The sequence below is a fragment of the Symphodus melops genome (assembly GCF_947650265.1).
Source record: "Symphodus melops genome assembly, chromosome: 21".
NCBI lineage: Eukaryota > Metazoa > Chordata > Actinopteri > Labriformes > Labridae > Symphodus > Symphodus melops.
The window spans coordinates 12,787,347-12,800,145 of NC_136711.1; the positions used below are offsets into that span (position 1 = coordinate 12,787,347).

At 38.8% G+C, this 12,799-nt stretch overlaps 2 protein-coding genes and 1 long non-coding RNA gene across 3 annotated transcripts; all 3 read right to left on the reverse strand.

Annotated features, from left to right (window-relative positions):
- Window positions 1–384: 384 nt before the first annotated feature.
- Window positions 385–857, reverse strand: LOC306817338. The gene is made up of 3 exons (XR_013778015.1): window positions 739–857; window positions 563–596; window positions 385–458 (listed from the first exon to the last, which is right to left on the reverse strand). It is a non-coding gene; the product is annotated as an uncharacterized lncRNA (long non-coding RNA).
- Window positions 858–2,179: 1,322 nt separating this feature from the next.
- Window positions 2,180–6,765, reverse strand: LOC306817560 (7-methylguanosine phosphate-specific 5'-nucleotidase-like). The gene is made up of 10 exons (XM_079334544.1): window positions 6,548–6,765; window positions 6,056–6,130; window positions 5,889–5,987; window positions 5,526–5,595; window positions 5,397–5,443; window positions 5,128–5,213; window positions 4,826–4,915; window positions 4,424–4,586; window positions 3,850–4,050; window positions 2,180–3,768 (listed from the first exon to the last, which is right to left on the reverse strand). The coding sequence occupies exons 1-10, from the start codon at window positions 6,548–6,550 to the stop codon at window positions 3,649–3,651; spliced, it is 954 nt and encodes a 317-aa protein (XP_079190670.1). The 5' UTR covers window positions 6,551–6,765; the 3' UTR covers window positions 2,180–3,648.
- A 774-nt stretch (window positions 6,766–7,539) lies between these two features.
- On the reverse strand, window positions 7,540–12,404 carry klhl11 (kelch-like family member 11). Its single transcript, XM_079372151.1, has 2 exons — window positions 11,341–12,404; window positions 7,540–10,389 (listed from the first exon to the last, which is right to left on the reverse strand). Exons 1-2 carry the CDS (start codon window positions 11,901–11,903, stop codon window positions 8,805–8,807), a joined length of 2,148 nt encoding a protein of 715 aa, XP_079228277.1. The 5' UTR covers window positions 11,904–12,404; the 3' UTR covers window positions 7,540–8,804.
- Between the last annotated feature and the right edge of the window lie 395 nt (window positions 12,405–12,799).

A 12,799-nucleotide genomic window follows, 5' to 3' on the forward strand; every position in this document is an offset into this window, starting at 1 on the left:
TACATTCCTATGTCGATAAACATATAAAACGACATACATACCCATGTCGAAAAAAGTAAAAAAAAACAACATACATACCCATGTCGAAAAAAAGAAAAAACGACATACATACCTATGTCGAAAAAAATAAAAAAACGACATACATACCTCTGTCGAAAAAATAAAAAAATAACATACATACCTATGTCGAAAATTGTAGAAAAACAACATACATACCTATGTTGAAAAACATAAAAAAACGACATACATACCTATGTCGAAAAAAGTACACAAACGACATACATACCTTTGTCGAAAAATATAAAAAACGACATACATGCCCATGTCGAAAAATATAAAAAACGACATACATACCCATGTCGAAAAATATAAAAAACAACATACATACCTATGTCGAAAAAAGTTAAAAAAACGACATATCTACCCATGTCGAAAAATATAAAAAATGACATACATACCTATGTCGAAAAAGGTACACAAATGACATACATACCCATGTCGAAAAATATATAAAACGACATACATACCTATGTCGAAAAAGGTACACAAATGACATACATACCCATGTCGAAAAATATAAAAAACGACATACATACCTGTGTCGAAAAAGGTATACAAATGACATACATACCCATGTCAAAAAATATAAAAAACAGACATCAATACCCATGTCGAAAAATACTAAAAAAAAGGACATACATACCTATGTCGAAAAAATTAAAAAAACGACATACATACCCATGTCGAAAAATATAAAAAACGACATACATACCCATGTCGAAAAATATAAAAAAACGACATACATTCTTATGTCGATAAATATATAAAACAACATACATACCCATGTCGAAAAAAGTAAAAAAAACGACATACATACCCATGTCGAAAAAAGTAAAAAAACGACATACATACCTATGTCGAAAAAAGTAGAAAAACGACATACATACCTATGTCCAAAAATACAAAAAAACGACAACCATACCCATGTCGAAAAAATTAAAAAAACGACATACATACCCATGTCGAAAAATATAAAAAACGACATACATACCCATGTCGAAAAATATAAAAAAACGACATACATTCTTATGTCGATAAATATATAAAACAACATACATACCCATGTCGAAAAAAGTAAAAAAACGACATACATACCTATGACGAAAAATATAAAAAACAACATGAAATGTCTGACAAAAAATTTCATCAAAACTTACTGGAATTCTTTCAGATATCTTTTCTTTAACTTGTCAGTCTTCAGCTTTCCTCACTGTTATTTTGGGCTCCCCAGCTGATGTTCGGGAACCCCTGCTCTGCATCATCATGGATTCTCTTCTTGAATGTAGTGCCTTGATATCCTCTGCATGCTCAGATAAATTCAACATCACTGTTGGTTGCTTCAGTCTCTATTACAGCTTGTGAAAATGGTCAGATAGACCTGGAGCAAATTCTGTACACCTTCACCTTCTATTGAAGTTTTTGTAAATTCTTGAAAATTATCCTGTGAAAACTCCTAAAGGTTTCTGGAAATTTCCAATGAATACTTCAAAATAATTCTGCAAGTTCAGAATTTATTAGTTAAAAAATCCAAAAAGTTTCAAAAATGTCATGGTTAATATTCACTAAATTTAAAAAAACCCCCAAAACTTTTCTGAAGATTACAGTGATGGTTTCCTGAATGTTTTGACCCTGTACATGTTACAGAGGAATAATGGTGTGGCTAAAAACATTTGTGCTGCTGACCTGGAACAGGATGTCATTCTGTTGTGGCATAACAGAATGGAAAGGGTTTCACTGTTAAACTAAAATTTACAATGAAAATGAAAGAAAAAAATCCCCTACATTTCTGTAAAATTCCCAACCAAAATATCAGAATTCGTAAAGAAATCCAAAACATATTCCCTGATGTTTCAGAAACATCCTAAAAAAATCTAAAGAATATTCAACTACAAAGGTGTATTGATGGCAGACCTGTGTTAAAGATGCTATTGCTATGCTAATAGCACAGCTACATCATAAGCTTTTGTTAACGTTTAGTAGTCTGTGACATATCTCACTATTGTTGGTCAGCCCAAAGGTTTGTGAGCTGTTGTGAATGTACAGAGAGAGAAGATGGTGTTTGACCCCAGGGGAGCCGGTGACCACAGGCCTGTGGTCATCCACAATCAAACAGGTCTCATTCATATTGATATTGTGTTTTTATTGACAATGCATTGACCGGGAACACACATACAGTTTATGCAGCAGGTTACAATGGTTACATTTATCACATCATCTGGGAGTCCACATTGTCGATCAGAAATGTATGTTTATTTTCTATCAGGCAGTCATAGCCTAATCAGGTATTGTATCACAGCATGGTTTGACAACCTGCCTGTGCAGTTAAAAAACAAAAATGGATTTAAACAGAATTTAAAGGATAAATTACAACATAGGGCCATCAGGATTTATCATTTTTCCCACACATGGACATGGGAAACATAAAGAAAGATACAATGCTGTTCTCCAAGCTCCAAGCACTGTGACAGAAATAAGACATGTAACATCCAGACATAAATATAGCTAACCATTCCATTAATTTTCTTCTTACTAATAAGGACAATGCTGGTCTTTCAATAAAGTTTATCCATTTCAAGCCCAATTGGCTTTTTTGAGAACTCCCATTCCACAGAACTTAAACGGCAGCTAAGGTTGGTACTGGGCACTACTTCTGGAAGTTACTTCTACAATTTATGCTTTGAACACTGACTACTGACACGCCAAATCTTCTGAAATTCTTTGGGAGGTATGAAGTTTAACCTCAAAAAAAGTTTTTTTGGTTTAGCCAATCTTTTCTGCAGCTCCAGCCAACGCCATTTAGTAATCAGTCAACAGCTCTCGACCAGACAGAAGACTGTACATCCAACGAAACAACCACAAAGTCCATCATTGATCTTTGGCCTGGCCTGGTCTGGTCTGATAGATCATCAGTTTATAACCACCTCAGGTGTGAGGGAGGTGTTTGTTATGACCGATCCCTGACTTGCATAGATGTACAATTATAGAATTCCTCAATGGTTTCTTAGGTACTTATTGGAGTGAGCACAGAGGTAATATATTCAATTTACTTTTGAAAGCAATTTATCCTTATAATGTAAAATAATGTTTCTGATGAGAAAGAGTGAGAGGACAGAAATGAGTCTGCACAGATGTTAATATCTGCCATTTAAGAAGCGTGTTTGCTTTTAAAGGTTGTATTTCTTGAGTACACTTTGCATTTGTCCATCAATTGTCACTTCATGGCGTTCTATTAAAATGGCACTCTCCCATTTCTGTTAGGTCATCCTGAAGCAGGGGGAACATTTTACTTCCGTTTTATTTGTCTGTAAAGAGCAATAAAGTCTATGATTCTTTAAACTATGTGAATGGCCTGAATGTTTTCGACAGTCACTATAGTAAGTGTGCAGTACTTTAAAATATGTACATCTTAAAATACAAAGTTCAAAAAATAAAAAGATGTGTGATTTTCATCAATAACCGTGGAGCGTAGGTGCAAAAATTCCAGGTTCAAGGTTTAGTTTGAGGTAAGTGATGATGTGCGGTTGTCCAGAGTGTAACATGCTGAATAGAGTGAGTCCACAGAAAGTGTCCAGGTCCTCCTTTCGGACCTTACTTTTTTTCTCGCGATGAGTCAACATATCTGAGGATAGCATTTGGAACATCCAGCGTCTCGTCCTTTACAAGCACGATGTCAAATGAGTTGACGTACGACTCTTTCCTCTCCTCCACCTGAGCGACAGAAAACATGACTTTTTCTTTCTGAAAAACATAAAAAATGATATAATATACTTTACTGTATTTTGGGCTGACCTGGTCGTTGAGGAAGCCGATGGTGAGGATGTTCTGGTGCTCAGACACCCCATCAGCCATCGTCAGATCTCCTAAAGAGTCTCCCAGCAGCAGCACGTTGGGTCGACCCTGCAGATTTCTGAGGCCAGCTGCATGTGACAGAGCACCTTCCCTCTTGTTGAAGGTGTGGATCAGTCGGCCTTTAAAGGCTTGCAAGGCCCCCTGATAAACAGGACAGTGTTCAGTTTAGCTAGCTTTATCCAAGTGGAGAAGGAAGTATTTGGATTACTTTAAAAAAAGGACGCACTAGTAGATAGATAGATAATTTATTGAACCCGAGGGAAATTCAAAAGTTAATCCATTCAAGATATATACTCAAACTAATACCAGCAAAATGTATTTGAAGAATAACAATGGTGGTTAAATATGGCAATGTTACAGCCTTAATAATTACAATAATTACTGTACCTAAAAAAAGAGCAGCTCAGGTTGTGGTCTTTTTCACATACTTTAGAGAGTCATGAGTCCATCTCATTAATGTGGCGTTTCATATATGACATAAAAGTCTCACAGTTACTACAAAGTTAATACTCACAGTCTGGTCAAAGTCCATGTAATTAGAGATGATGTTGACGTTAGGATGGAAGACCTGGTTCTGCCGAATCACCTCCTCCAGGACGTCTCCAACACCAGCAGAGAAGATCAGCAGAGGGATCTGTTGCTCTGCCAGCCGGTCAAAAAATGACTTGTAGCCGTCCCTAAAGAGGCAACAAACACACACAACGCAGAAATCAACAAAACTGCTATCTGAAATAATTAAGTCAGAATTTAAAATCTCCTTCAGCTCTCTCTGATGATTTTTTACAATCTGTTTGTGATTGAAAAGTTATTGGAATACTTTCATTGCTAAGGACCTTTGTGTGTATTAGTTAATGTTTTTCATCTCTTTGTAAAGCTAGGGGTCCTGATGGATATGAAACTTGAGCACAGTGAGCACCTGAGCATAGTGCCAGATTCCATGACAGCCTGGGCCAGCAGGTCCTTCCTGATCCTCTGCTGAATCAGCAGCTCGTGGACTTTAGTCCACCTGTAGAGAGACAAGTAAAGGCTGACATCTTTAAATGCTGAATAATCAATTTGAAATGTTTACATACCAACTGGAGAAAAATCTCACACGGGTATTTTGATTAGTTATTTATTTTTATCAAATCACAATTTATATTTTCAAACTTTTTTTACATGTGCTGTAAGAATTCCATGACATTTGATTACAATAGAAAGGGCTTCTTAGTTTCTTACCACTCCACCATGAGAGGCAGCTTTTCTTCAACACTCCTGCTTGGGTCAATCTCTATGGGATAGTATGTGTTCAACAGCTCCTTTAACTACAGTGGACAAACATAAATGTGTATTTATAAACCTCATGCATGGACTGTAGCAGGATAAACTTCCTGGTCTATAGTACAATTATAATTCAGATTTACAGACATAATAATTTAACACGCAATTCAAGATTTAAAACTATAAAGATACAGTTTTAATTGATTGTCTGACTGTAGTCAGTGTACCTTTTGAGTGCAGTCTTCACTGATCAGCAAACGGTTAATCAGGATGTCTGGTAGAGGAAAGGGAAAGCTAGTTTGTCACATATTAAGTAAACTTTGAAAGGATCAGTAACCTGTGCCCTGTGTTCTTACTGTGTGTTGTAGGAACTCTCCTGCCATTGTGGGCAAATCTGGTAAGTGTCATATCGAAGTCTGAGATTACCTGAGGAAATATGTCAAATGGCCAATTCATTCATAAATTACACAGCACACACTGTACACAAATAATACAATTTCATTAATTCCCCTAGGGGCAATTGGTTTGGAGTATATAGTTTGTTCATAAAAGACAAATGACAAAAAATGCCTTCAATCTAAAATGAACAGTGATATTAAGCAGACTTCTACATAATTAAAACAAGATAACACAATAAAAATCAGCCTTTTGTATTCTTAAGTATCTTGTATTTTACTTTAATGTCACCCCAGAAAGAATGTACCCAGTGTCATATTCACCTGCAGGCTGCCTGCACCTGCTCGCTGCATGCAGTGGATGGTTTCCTCAACCCTACCACGCTCTCTCATCAGCACCGAGCCCCTGGCCAGCTCTGGGATCTAAAGAGAAAAGAATGTGGTCACAAAGCATGATGCCCAGTGTGTCAGGGAGAGGAGAGTTTTCTCACCTCGGTCTTGGTTAACTGGTTCCAGATTGCCAGGACTGTCCTGACAGGAGTGTTGATCCAGGGAATATGGAATATCTGAAACACATTCATGCTTTTAGTCTTAAGTTTCCACCATTTCTTTAAGAGTACACTTAGATGTAGGCGGTACACTTTTAGGGAAGTCATCAACATTTAGTATTGAAGTAACACTAAATTCAAATCACATGCAGACATCTCATTATTCTATACCAGTCAATAAAAAATAGTTTTCATTGATATATTTTGTCCCAACAAAACCCCTTAAAAAAGGTGAAACTGATGAGTTAACCTGACCTCTAACGTTACAGAACAATGCAGTTTAAATCATGTTCAAATACATGAACGTAGATTATTATTTACACATCGTTATTTACATTCATGCATACATTTAAAATAATGTGAAACTTGTGTAAAATTAAGTATTTTTTACAAGCGTATAATACTGCAATGATTACGTAACCGACGTAAACTTACCATTTTTAAACGTTAGCTGACGTGCTAGCAATGCGATACTGGGATTTATGACCAACCGTCATGAGTACATAACGACTTCAAGTGAGATCTTTATCCCTAAAATGTGATATTTACGGTTTTCTTAAAGACTGTGGTCTGTTTTTAGTACGATTAGTTGTTTACGTTGTCACACCATAACCACCTCCCCTTTACTACGTAGGGCACATAATGGTTCCGCTGCACTAAAGTTCCTACCTTACTGAGGGGCTTTGGGGAGACTGTTAGTTGGGACTATTGTGAGACTCATTGGTCATCATTCAGAGGATGAAGATGAAGACATCTATATGATAATGGCTGTACTATAAAATTAACATCAAGTATGCTGTTACCTTTTTCCAATTTTATCTTTGAATTGACAAAACAATTGTGACATTATTTTAGTATTAGAACATGTGGTCATTTTTATCCATTCATAGTTATTTAGTTGTATTTGTTGTTACATAAAAATAATACAAAAATAATTGCAGAATAGAACACAATATAGGATCAATGAGAAGACACTTGTAATTTTAATTGTTATTGCATTTGTTTGCACACTTGCCGCATTTGCACATACAAAAGGAATGGTAACATATGTCAAGGACTGTCAGCGTTCAGTCTGAATACTTGACATTTGGAAAATGATACATCATCCCAGTGTAATCCCTTTGATAGTCTAATAAAAAACAATCAGGGCTTGAAACTAAACCTACAATGGGAAATGGATATAGTGCTGATAAACACTTTCCTCAACCTATCAATCTACTCTGCTTTTACCTGTATTCCTGTGGTTTTCATGTAGTACTCATAACCTATATTTGCTTAAATTAACTACTTATCATTTAACACCTCGACTCCAAAATTATCAAATGATAACATTTTCATTCAACGATTAACACCTCTCACATTGTTGATTCTATGTCAGTGGGAAAATGGTAAGATACCAAAGCATTGATACTTTCAAACAGCTTGGCTGGAAATAATTAAGACTTAAGCAATTTTAATAGCAGCACAGAAAGACACTAAGCTCAGCATCTGGTCCACACAACACTTGTGATAGATCATTGCACTCCAAAAAAAGCAACACAATACAACGAGTCCAGGTCATTTAGTGCAAGAAATGCATATAATTTTTTTTACTGCATCAAGAAAGGGGCAGATAGGATTGTATGGCACATTTAAGAATACTGAGAGAACCATGCACAAAAAACATTAGCCTCCTGGTTGAATATGTTTCACATATGCCCTAGTCTAACAACATACATCATCAAGCTAGATACTTCATTTAAATGAGAAATAGGATCTGGGAATCATTATGTTAAATTAAAAATACAATAACCTGGGAAATCAATACCCTTTTTTCACCATCAGACATCGTTTAAGAAATAACTCATACCCATTAAGACACACCTTTGGAATGGAAAAATAGTTTTGTACTTTCGGTGACATCTATTTCAGTGCAACATTATATCAAACAATCTTCTGCTTTAAACAAGAGGAAACAGGGAAAATAATCACTGCACAACCTGTTCCTCATGATGTGCTCTGCATTATACTTAATTCTTCTACAAACATTCTGCTAAATGATTGCCTTAAAGTCAGGACTGCATGCACACCACATACACACATTGAACACATATGTACACATTTCAGTCCCTACGGTGCAAAAAAAAAGGCATAATCAGAGGAAATAGGAGGTAGAAGAGAAGCAGGTAGCAAGAAAAGTAAAAAATTAAAGCTAATATATATTTCTATTTTGCTTTTTTTATTTACTACATAGTTTTTTCATTTTTTTCTATCTGACATCAGAATAATTGAAGACATTCAACACTCAAATCAAGTGAACAAAACAATGGTACAGAGAACTTTTACAGTTGTATAATAACTGTATGTTGACATCATTTCCCCATACGAACAAAATCTTGACATAGTTCATTTGCAACAAAAGCAACAATCTCTACAGGAATGTAACAGCATCACACAAGCATTCAGGTGCAGAGTGAAGATAAGGCATCAGCTGATAACGTAAGACCAAAAAAAGACAATGAACAGAAGAAGAAGTGTCTCTGTTGATTTTGCTGATCAATCAAACAAAATCATATTTGACCTTTTTACCAGGAAAGCCCATGCAGACATTTCACCTCAGTAAAAGCGAGAACGCAAATAAGGTACAATTGGAACAACGAAAAGGCAATGTGCAGAGTAAGTACTTAAAGACGAGGCTGAGAGAAAGCTGATCTCAACATTCGATTTGAGACTGCAGCTGTCTGCGCAGAGTGAGGGTGCGGCGATGGAGCTGCTGCATCTGCTGCATGCGTTCCCTCTGACGTGCCAGGTTCTGTGGCATGGGGTACTGCTGACAACCGTACAGGTATCGATATGGGATTCGAACATGGCAAGCTGCTGCTCTACAGCGCGGCTCAGGTAAGGGCGGCAGCAGCATCCAGCGCTTTCTCTTTGCACAGTACCGGTAGGCCTCTTTACGGTACTGCTTGTCCATGTTGTGACTGTTCCTCCACCCGCCAATGATGAAGATGTCTTCGCCCAGGTAGCAGATAGCTGCACCTTCGATGGTGAGGACCTCTGGAGGGAGGCTGTCGAGGATGTCGTCGGAGATGTTTCTGTCTATTTTTTGCTGAGCCGCCTCTCCTGTTAGCTTGTAGCTCTTAGCGCAGCAGGAAGCTGTGTGGTAGAAGTTGGTGGACGCTACAGCCATTTGAAAAGTACAGTAGTTATCGATGAGCGGTAAGGACAACACATCCTGCCATTTGTGACTCTCTGTGTCATAGCGGGCGGTCACTGTGCTCAGTCCATCCTCGTTATCCACATCTACAGGGGTCCTGGCCATCACATAAATGTAGCGATCCTCCACGCTCACTGTTTTTACATCCCTGAGTATTTTTGGTGCTGGATCCAGGTTGTGCCACTCATCCTGCTCAGGTGAGTACACCGTTACATCCTTGAAGCCTGGGCTGAAGTTGCCATGACCACCGATGCTGTAAAGGACATCTTTGACACATGTGAGGCCAAAGGAGTGTTTGCGTGAGGTCAGGCTGCTGAACTGTTCCCAGGTATTAAGATTGGGGTTGTAACGCTCCACCGTTTTAGCAAAACCTGGTTCCATGGATCCTGCCACATAAACATGGGTGTCAGTGACGGTGATAGCATGTCCATCAAGGTGGTTGTGAATGTGTGGCAGGTTCACCCAACGGTCCTCAGCAACCAGGTAGCCCACACACTCGCTCAAATAGTCTCCGCCCTCTGAAACACCACCCACTACCATGATAACGTCCATGTTTTGGCCAAAGCGTGGCTGGATATCTGCCATAAAGGAGGAACCCAGCTCTAAACCAGCTGGTTTGTTGCTCATGAAGCGTACTGCGAGATGCTCAAGAGCATCACACACCAGCTGACAGCAAGCGGGATTGTTGGCCACCAACATTTCCTTTCTCACTTCTCGTGTCAGGTAGGTGGGAGCAATCAGAGACAGCCTCAACAGCGTGAACAGCTCCTCAAAGTGCTTCTCTCGCTCCCCTGTATTTTGGTGCACCCAGTTCACGATGGCCTCAAACAACTCCTCCTCCGAGTCCACAGTAATTTCTGAATCTGACAGCCAGTCTCGCACCAGGTGGAACGGAAGCATTAAAAATTCCTCGTTGCGGATGACTTTGTGGAAGTTTCGACGAATCGTCTTGGCGGCCCCCTTAGCCAGCTGATCCAGGGTGTACATATCAGCGAGGCTGTGCACAGCGACGCAGTTTGATAAGCTCAACTTCTTCATCAGAAACTCGCCGCAGAAGTTCTTCAGCTGGGCCAACAGGAACCTGTGTGGACATGATGCATTATCAGAACATGAACGTTTTTGTTGTAGGATTAAGCGCAGTCAAGAGTCCCAGCACTCAGAACAGTATTTGGTATCAAGAATGAATAATTGGAATAGACCATTTTCTGTCATAAACAACAACACTTTTTTCTCTTGACTTTTATTAAGCTACCAGTTTAGCTCAGGTTAGAGACTGGGTTTGAAACCTATCTAAAACCTGTGCCATCAAATAGGGATTTTCCTCCACTGATCCATCTAATATTACCAACTACCTATATATCGTTAAGAGAAGTATTACTACATTGTTTTGATGATGAGATTACTTTTTGTAATCCATGACATGGATATAATAATGTTAAAAAAACAGTAAAGGCTTAACAGATGTAACCAAATAGGTGTAAGTGAGCTACATGTCAAGTCACACCACACCGCACCAGGTGGAACGGAACTGATAATGTGACTAATCAGGCTTTCTGTGTGGGTGTGACATGGGTGTGTAAGGCCTTTAACAATAAACAAACACCATGTACAGTTTGCAAAGCCAAACAAGTCCACTTCCAGCAAATTGTTTTCTGAAAGACTTTCTTAATAGAGTTTTCCATTAAATTATTGTTTGGAAATTTTATGATTAAAATAAAATGCTAAAAATGAATTACAAAAATAAGTAAATCAGGAAAACTAATCATTTCCAGCCTTTGACAAAAGGTACTTTAAGACTTTAAATAGAATAAAGACTGGAACCTTCTGTCACCCTAATACTAGAGACCCTTCGGTTAATAACTTGGATAAAGGTGTAACAGCCTAAATAATTTTAACGTTTTATAACAGGGTTTAACCATCAAGTGGCAAGTTCCACCACAGTTATTGTGAAGAAGTCCCACCTGTTGAGTGGCTCATGGTGCTCACAGTCTCAGTATAAACAACATGCTCATTCTGATTCAGTGTAGCCTACCTGTCAGCCAGTTCCAACACTTCATCCACATTGGCAGTGGTTACCCTGATCTCTCCTGTGTACATGAACTGTATGACACTCTCCACTGTGCCAGGGTCTGGTCCCGTCGTGGAGCTCCACTCTTTGAGCTCCACGCGCCTTGTCACGGACTCTGAGAACTGTCCACCCAGCAGCAGGGTGAAGTACTGCGACGCAGCCGACAACACGGAGCGATGCGCAGTGAAGATCTGGACCCTCTCCTCCTGTGACCCCCCACCGCAGCTGAAGACCAGCGTCACGTCGCAGAACAGTCCCGCCCTCCTCTGCTCGTTCTGCCGCCGGGAGAGCTCCGAGCAGTAGGCCGAACAGGTGAACTCCTCGGCCTCCTCGGGTTCTCCCCCGTCACCTGTCCACGCTCCCGGTGAGACGCTGTCCCGGCCCCGGTCCTCCGGTCCTTCTGACGCAGCTGCCGCCATACCACCGCAGCGGGATAGACTCGGAGGCAAATGAACGCTCTTAACTATCTTTGGGAAAAACTCATAGGCATATAAAACACACGCAAATAAACATTCAAAAACTGACATGCATGCGTAGCCCAGACTTCACAGCCGTGATCGGTAAACAGGAGCGATCACTTCCGCGTTGAAGAAACAGTCGGTCATAAACAGTGTGCCAATGGGAGGCTCTCAGATTCAGGGTAATACTCACACCAGAGCCTTACATCCCTGACGCACATTCTTAATAAATAGGAGATGTTTTCGAGGTTCAGTGTTATAATGACGCATTAACACAACTGTATTTAAGGGAGTTTTAACTTTTTTTTTAAGGGTTGCATTTCCCGCGCATGCGTGTTGTGAATTATTCGACTGCTGGTTGATGTACATTTGGATTGCTTTTTATGATGATCAGATAATACATGATTCATAATACTTGTTGGATATGGAATGGCCACAATTTGGTTCAGCTTGAAGCAAAAACATAACATTTGTGTGGATTTCTGTAAAAATCTACAAAAACATCCAGGTGCCTACTAGATGCTTACTGTGAGGCTTATTTTAATTTTTACTGAATGTCATCCTCTAAAACAAGAAAAGAAAGGTAAACATGGCACTTTGTATCAGAAAGAAAGCTGTAAAATATAACGTTTAAATATTGGTAGTATGTTTTCTTTATTTAATATTTTGAAATACATTAATTACAATGAACATATCTTTCAGTATGATGCAACAGACATCATTCTGCAAGATTACCACCATATACTGTTTTCTGCTGGAGACGACTGTTTTAGTTTAATTTGAATAATTATATAACTATAGTTTTTGAGCTCTACATCAGCCAGGGTAATGCCTTGTTCAAAGTAATATTTAATGACTTGACTGGATCGTGGGAGCAGCAGGGCTGAAATAAATTTCTCAGAAAAGAGAGCAAAAGTTTTGTGACAGTGAGATCTATTACAAGGTAATGCTCAAGTATTGCTAAG

What these genes read in the sequence shown, in the direction of transcription:
- LOC306817560 (XM_079334544.1), bottom strand. An exon ending in GTGAAGACTGCACTCAAAAG is followed by an intron (nt 5,214 to 5,396) that starts GTACACTGACTA and finishes TGTCCACTGTAG; the next exon opens with TTAAAGGAGCTGTTGAACAC. An exon ending in GAATCTGGCACTATGCTCAG is followed by an intron (nt 4,587 to 4,825) that starts GTGCTCACTGTG and finishes TTGCCTCTTTAG; the next exon opens with GGACGGCTACAAGTCATTTT.
- klhl11 (XM_079372151.1), bottom strand. Translation starts at nt 11,903, where the DNA reads ATGTCAGTTTTTGAATGTTTATTTGCGTGTGTTTTATATGCCTATGAG. An exon ending in GTGTTGGAACTGGCTGACAG is followed by an intron (nt 10,390 to 11,340) that starts GTAGGCTACACT and finishes ATGTCCACACAG; the next exon opens with GTTCCTGTTGGCCCAGCTGA.